Below are 7,862 nucleotides of genomic sequence, written 5' to 3' on the forward strand. Positions count from 1 at the left end.
GAAATGGTTTTTTTTTAATATACCTAAACGTCTTAATCAGACGTTCAATCATCTATACCGTATCTACCCTATAAAGATATGAAAAATGGTTTCAAGATCTCCGAATGATTATTTTCCGGACAAACATTATGAATAATTTGAAATACATATTTATACTCCCTTAAAATGAGATTCATCGTAATCTTTATTGAGAATTCGATAGATATTGAAACTTACAATAATTATATACCAACATCTAATTAGACTTTACCAAGACTGTACCTCAGAGTGTAGCATATTCCTTACTTTACATACCTAATGAAAATCACTGAAATAATATTTTAATCTTGTAGGAAAAAAGACACAGAAACATCAATTTTACGGTTTACGATTGAAAGAAAAACAGTAATTAATATTTTTATGGACAGTCGTTTGGCTATCAATATGAAACTCGTAGAATTTATTTACTTTATGGCATAATAATTATTGCTATCATTCTCGTCATTTACTTACTTCGTGGAATCTTTTCTTCGATCTGTGCAAGTAAAGAGGAATCCCAGGAATCCCCTTGGAATCCCGCTAAGATCCTAATATAAGATAGGTACCTATAAAAACTTTTATATATCTGTTGACTAAAATAAAGGTTTATTCGTATTTGTCAATTTTAATGTCACAACATAATCACAACAGTAGAAGAAGGAAGAAACCATCTAAGAAAGCCAAATTTATAATGGCTTAAACATAGATTAATTATTGGTCTCGCTCCGCTCTACGGCTTAAACTATGGGCTTAAATTCATTAAATAGTACCTATAATGATCAAATTATTTAAAAGAAAGATGTCATGACAATTTAAAAGAAATACCTACTTATCTTGGGAATAACAGCGCATTGGGCGCATAAAAAATAATGTATGATGCAAGTACAATGATACTGTCGATACTGTATTTTCTAATGACGATAGCATACTTAGATTAATTATTTATTGGTCTCGGACGATGGTGTCCATGATAATTATAATATCAACTTGCATATATTATTACAATTATGCAAGTGGTACAGACCTATTATTCGACCTATATCGATAACTTGTAATTAAACCTACATATTAACTATAGATGACAAAATAATTAATTTCTAGCACTAATAGTCTCTGAGATTAACCGAGGACGGACGGACGAATGGCCCGGACACACTTGCCCAGCGTGGTGGATTGTGGCACGTGCTAAGTAGTGAGCCGGCGATGGGTTGATGATGATGGAAGGCTACACAATATTCAGACAATATTGAGATTTTTTTAACTAAATAAAAATGGAATAAAAAATAACTGAAAATTAAACACCAAACAATGCCGGTCACTGTGATGAACTTTTCAGTTTTAATAGAGTTTCGTATAGTAACTGGCGTAGGGTATGTAAGGTTCGATTATTCCTGTCCATCCTCTCCATCAAACGCGACAGCAAAAATGCAATGACAGGAGGTCGCGGCGCATTAACATTTTAATTGTATATGCCACATCGGTTGAGCACTTTCAGACGACTAACGACTACATAATATACTCGGCTTGGAAAATCACCGTGGAGTGAGGAGTTGAGGACAGCACTGTGACGTCCAATCGCGCGTGTGACAAGCGCTTAATAGGTTATTATAATTTCGACACTAACGACTAACGAGCCTATAAAATGGGTCTAGTGATGCAGTCAACAATTTGAATAAAATGCCAGAGATTAATTAAGTAACCTAAATTAAACATCTATCTTACTTTTCAGAATGTCGACGAAACGAAGTACGAAGCGAAACATCAAAACATTTATTTTGGACACACATAGTTTGAGAAAATCCTCTGCTGATCAGTACAACTTGCTCGCTTACACATTATTGACTTTTGTAGTGGTACTTGGATTATACTTTTTAACCTTGGACTGGAAAGGCTATACTAATCCTGAGGAAGTTGATCTTGGTTCCGTGAGAGTTGTCCGTCGAGGTCGGTATCGTCGCAAACCTGACCGCACATGACCAGATGGAGCAAGGTGGAAAAAAGACGTACGTATACTCAAAGTCATTTAATGTTAAATAGGTACTACATTATATTATGCCTATTGTACCTAATATTATCAAGAAGATACATTGTACAAAGATACATCTTTTTTACATTGAACTGGAATAACTAATACATACATGAAATTTTAATTATAAAGTTTTTATTTCCACTTTATCTTTTAAGTATTTAGGCCGGTAGGTTCAAACACAGATTCTACACTCTAATAAAAGAAAAAATAGGCAAGGCAGTCGCGGAGATAAGTTATATAAAAGGTAAGATAAACAACCCAAGCAAGAGGTCAAATAAGTAACGTGACCAAGGTACATTATATAATATTAAAAAATTAAAACTAGCATATCTTTCCCTCGGTTTCCATGATTTTTAAACATTGATAAATGGTGGGTGCTGGATAGCCGTGTAGAGACTAGAGAGACACGCACCTCGGTAGATCCCCACCAGATGGTCATTATCAAAGACGAATTCTACAAGAGGCTGACGGACAATGTCATCAGACGAGTCGCAGAAAGCTGGAGTATGGAGTATATATTGTGCACAAGCTGCAAAAAACTAGTCTTAATCTTATGGGCTTCCGAAACGGTCAAGCGTAGATTTTTACTTGAGCCAAGCATTTTGACCGTTTACAAAGTGTGCTTGATGCTAATCATGCGTCAACGTAGTTGACGGTGATTGATGCGATTTTATATTTTTGCTTGACGCGACGTTCGGACAGTGTTCGACATCGCAGAGTACATAGGTTCGACATAATATGAGAAAAGTACCGTTTGCTTGATGCGACCTTCAAGCAGCTTCATCATGCAGAACAAAACTATTACGTGCTTGACGTCTTGAAGCCCTTTGGTTTGTCCATGTCTTATAGTGTGGAAGTCCCTACAGGCTACAAAAGACCTATGTCCAGTATGTATTCAGAAGATCAATTGGGACGACGATGACGAAAATGGTTACCTACTTAGTTACAACTCGTACCTAAACACTAAACTCCACTCCAATAACTAATGCCTTTAATTCTTTCTGAACAGCAGTCAAGTTTGCGAAATAGACAGTTTTAGTTTTTCCGATCCTATGCACACTTGTTGACGCTAAGCCAAACAGCCGACCCCTTTGAAGCAGCAGGTCTCCAGCACGTACGGGACATTTTCCAAAAGTTTTCACAGCGATTGTAGCGTTTTCATTCAAATTGCGTATTAGATGTACAAATATAATGTTCTCTACCAAGTATTTCGCCAGTTGGAACGATAAAACTCGTCCTCCACGGATTGATCTGCCAATAACGTATAATTGTTTTTTTGGATCCAAATTTAGACCGATTTTGACTGTACTCATGCAGTCGCCCATGTTTTCAAGAACAGACAAGACGACCAAATTCTTTGTAACGACGCCATCATGAGGTATAGTTTCCGCAAGATCAACCGTAAAACCTTTCTTACATCGGGGACTGAAAAAATAAAAACAGTCATGAATAATATAATATTTTATCAGTTCAAAAATTCCAAGTAAGTAGTCTAAATTGTTGTTATTTATCCACCAATGAATTTCATTTAAGAATTAGAATTTACATTAAGTAATTGTCGTTTGATAATTTATTTATGTGACTATACCTAACAAGTAATAATATCACTTGGAAATTGTTACTAGGCAATAGGCATATTGGATACAATTGTTTATGATACTTACTCCAACGCGGTGATAGGGAGTGGTCAACCTTCCGATCGGGGGTCTTTTCGAAGTTAAGTGCATTCTAAGCAATGAATCAATTGGCTTATCGGTGAAGGAAAATATCGTGAGGAAACCTGCATACCTATCAGTTCTCCCTATTGTTCTCATATGTGTATGAAGTCAGCCAATCTGCATTAGATGAGTAGGGTAGACTATCCAGGCCAAACTCTTCTCATTCTAAGAGGAGACATGCTCGTGTGAGCGCTCAGTAGTGAGCCGGCGATGGTTTGATGATGATGATGATAATGATGATTACTCACTCAGTAGGACTTCCTATACGTAGTCGAATTGGACCTGATTTTAAACATAATTCATTTGCCAATATAGAATATCGAGATAGCACAGCGCCCACACAAACAAGTTCATTGGATGATGTCAAATGTATTCGCGCTACATAACGATAATCGTCTAATTTAACCACATTGCACTCTATTTCAGTGTTACTATAGACCGACTGGGAATGAAATCCTTTGTAGTGCATAACTACATTATTAATAACTAAAGCAGTTGTCGTAGCGATTATGGCCACGAGCAATGCGATAACGCCCATTTTACTTCTATCTGAACGATCGTCCCATGGCGTATTGATGAAATTATAATTGAATTTATTCTCTTCCGTATCAGAGATGTCTTCAACATTTAATTTATTGAATTCAGAATTTTCATTTTCCATTTCAAAACCGATACTTACGTAACAATTTAATAAAAAATTAAAAATATTATAATCACAGGAAGTATTTCACAGTAACGTAGATATTAATTATTAAAATAATAATAATGAATTAAGTAATAAGACAAGTAGGAGGTGCCTACCTCCCAATGCAAAAATCTAGTTGGTATGCAGTAATGATATAAGGCTTAAGCTATCTCTATTGATCTAGAGCTTTCCTCTTTTGCAGGAAGTATTATAAAGGGACAGCAATACCTGTCATTTTAGTGTAAGTTTAGGGATTGTATACCAACAGAATTAACCACAATCCACATCTCACCTTGTAACGGTCACCACGCTAAGGGCGCGCGCTTTTTAATAATATTACCTATTCACTCTTGTTTTATAGATATCCGTATTGTAATTTGTAATAGATAGGAAACACAAATCTTGGAAGAATTGGCTTGGCTATGCGTACGGAGAGGGGACTGGTAACGCAAAGCGTTGTTCCATGCGTGTTGATGAAATGTCGATAACACAGCGATGGAATCTCGCCCGGCCTCTTAGGATACGGTGGTAGCAATAGCAACGAAGGTCGAGGAGGTGAAACTGAATCAAGGGTCTATGAAGCAAGTCTTCTGGCAACCTTTAGGTCTCGTAGGTCTACCACTAACAATACTAGCTGTAGAATCGCGGTAACACATTATTTTGCCAACAGCGATTCATAATGATTATGATGGAGTGTAAGTAGGGTAAAGAGGGTGTAAGCTTCTTAACTCTGTACTGTTGGGCCGTGAAAAGCTAGCAGACAGACAGACAGACAGACACTCTTTCGCATTTATAATATTAGTATGGATAAGGGTTGCGCTTAAGTAGAAGAAGGGTAAATTTAAAAAGACCGGTAAATTTAAAATAGAGAAATAAACTACGTAAATTGTTGAGGCAAAAATTTATGTTGGGTTGAGGTATGGTCTTGGTATGGTATACTGAACCTGTCACTAACTACTTGCTCACTAAAAATATAAAATTTTCTAACTCGACATATTACTTCACTCCGCTAACAACTGCTACATTCATACCAATACCTCTGATCGAGCTCCATACCATGTCCTTACATCTCCATACTCTACACTCCAATGATGATGTCGAACGCTCCAAACGCGAATCACCTTGGATGATGTTATAAACTTTCTCTATGCGAATCATATTGGTAGAAGAGCAAATCGCCGACAGATCACCGATTACAAGTTTTTTGCCAAAAGCAAAAGGGTTTGTTGACGCGAATCATAAACTAACTACCTTACCTACCACTAACGGATAACTAACGGTAGAAAGAATAAGTTATATAGCCGACTCATGCCGACCATTATCTATTTTGTTTTTATATATTTCTTTTATGGAATGCAGAACAAAAAACACTAAAAAACTGAGTTCGAAATTAGTTTTTGCAGGTGATTGATTTTTATTATCATAAATTTTGAGCCGTTGTTTTATATTGAAATTATTTCACACGTTTCTAAAGTTATCCGTAACAACTGCAAGCTCAAGCACTTAGTACCTAGGTATCTAATCTGTGACTTTTTTTCTGGTCGGTGTCTGTGACACAACCCAGCTCCGAGTGCCACAGAGTAATAATAATAATAATAATAATAACCTCAGAACCTACTTTGAGACGATGAGGGGGGGTAGAATGTGATAAAGGACTCACCCCACTATCCTTAGCCCAAATCGAGTGGCAGAAACCGGTGGTACTTAGCACCTCTGACCGGGAGGCCGTATGGAGGGAGAAGGAGCTGCACGGACGCTTTTTTAAAGCTCTTAATGAGCCACACGTAGATAAAAAAGCGTCCGTGCAGTGGCTGCGCTTTGGTGACCTCTTCGGGGAAACCGAGGGTTTTGTCTGTGCGATACAAGATCAGGTGGTCAAGACGCGGAACTATCGAAAGTACATTCTGAAGGATGGCACTCACGACATCTGTAGAGCTTGTCGCCATCCCGGCGAGTCACTCAGACATGTGCTTTCGGGATGCTCAGCGCTTGCCAACACTGAGTATCTGCACAGACACAACCAAGCAGCCAAAATCCTTCACCAAGAGCTTGCTCTGAAGTACGGTCTCCTGGATGAGAGGTTGCCGTATTACACGTACACACCGGTGCCGGTACTCGAGCGCGACGGAGTCCGGCTCTATTGGGACCAGTCCATCATCACGGACAGGACTATTCTAGCGAATAAGCCTGACATCGTGGTGGTGGACCGGGCACAGTCGCGGGTGTTTTTGGTGGACATCACCATTCCGTATGACGAGAACCTCGTGAGAGCTGAGACGGAGAGAAAGCGCAAGTATCTCGATTTGGCTCACGAGGTTTCCGACATGTGGCATGTGGAGTCCACTGAAATCATCCCAATCGTCATATCTGCGAATGGGTTGATCCCAGTCAGCCTCGCTCACCATCTGAGGCGACTGGGGTTCCGTGGCAGTTCGCTCGCAGCCAGGATGCAAAAAGCGGTCTTGCTGGATTCGGCTAGGATAGTCCGCCGATTTCTTCACCTGTCGCCCTGACCCCCGGCCGTTTGGTCTCCCCTGCCGGGGTGTAGGTTTATTTATTTTTATGTATGTGAGTATATTATAACTCTTTTGGCTTTTATATATATCTATTTTGTACACGGGCGAGAGCAAATAATATATAATAATAATAATAATGTTCTTTATTTCAGGCAAAATGTACCCATATTATTACAAAAGTCAATAAAATTATAAATAAAATAAAATAAAATATAAATATAAATAAAATATAAATAAAAATATAAAACAAAAATATAAATAAAATAAAATAATCCGGCTCAAAAGGGTTAGAATCATAGGGGTGCAACTCCAGAACATTAAAAAATCGCAAATTGAAATTCGCTTGTGGTGCCATCTAAGCGCGAGTACGGCTAAACAAATAGATAACAGTTAATAAAAGACGTAAATAGATGGCGGGCACATTGTTGTAATTTTAAATTACAAACATTTGGACAGCCACAGTCACCGTCAGTGGTGCCAGATAAGGCGAATTACCGCCATTTAGGCTACCTCGGGGGGCCAATCGGCGCCCAAAAATCCCGATTGGCTACCAGTAACCATTTAGGCAACCAGTAGGGCGATTGTCTAAAACCGGTATCAATCATTATTACAATCTCAATTGTTCTGATTGGCTGAATTTGTGCAATCCTTGTTGCAACAATGCATTGTAGCCAATAGTGAGCGAGCATTAACCAATCAGAGATGATTGTGATCGTAACATTGTAGCTGTCAAACAACCGCGGTAGGGCCCCTGGAAGATAGAAACGGGCGATTTTAGGCTACTCAGCAGGCAAAATCCTAAAACAAATTCCTAAAGGCCGGCAACGCATCGGCGGCTCCTCTGGTGCTGCAAATGTTCATGGGCGGCGGTAATCACTTAACATCAGGTGACCCGC

At 38.6% G+C, this 7,862-nt stretch overlaps 1 protein-coding gene across 1 annotated transcript; it reads right to left on the reverse strand.

Moving 5' to 3' along the window:
- Positions 1 to 2,279: 2,279 nt before the first annotated feature.
- On the reverse strand, positions 2,280 to 4,434 carry LOC117996982 (uncharacterized). Its single transcript, XM_034985136.2, has 2 exons — positions 4,014 to 4,434; positions 2,280 to 3,472 (listed from the first exon to the last, which is right to left on the reverse strand). Exons 1-2 carry the CDS (start codon positions 4,424 to 4,426, stop codon positions 3,004 to 3,006), a joined length of 882 nt encoding a protein of 293 aa, XP_034841027.1. The 5' UTR covers positions 4,427 to 4,434; the 3' UTR covers positions 2,280 to 3,003.
- Between the last annotated feature and the right edge of the window lie 3,428 nt (positions 4,435 to 7,862).

Source organism: Maniola hyperantus, chromosome 4, assembly GCF_902806685.2.
Source record: "Maniola hyperantus chromosome 4, iAphHyp1.2, whole genome shotgun sequence".
NCBI classification, from domain to species: Eukaryota; Metazoa; Arthropoda; class Insecta; order Lepidoptera; family Nymphalidae; genus Maniola; species Maniola hyperantus.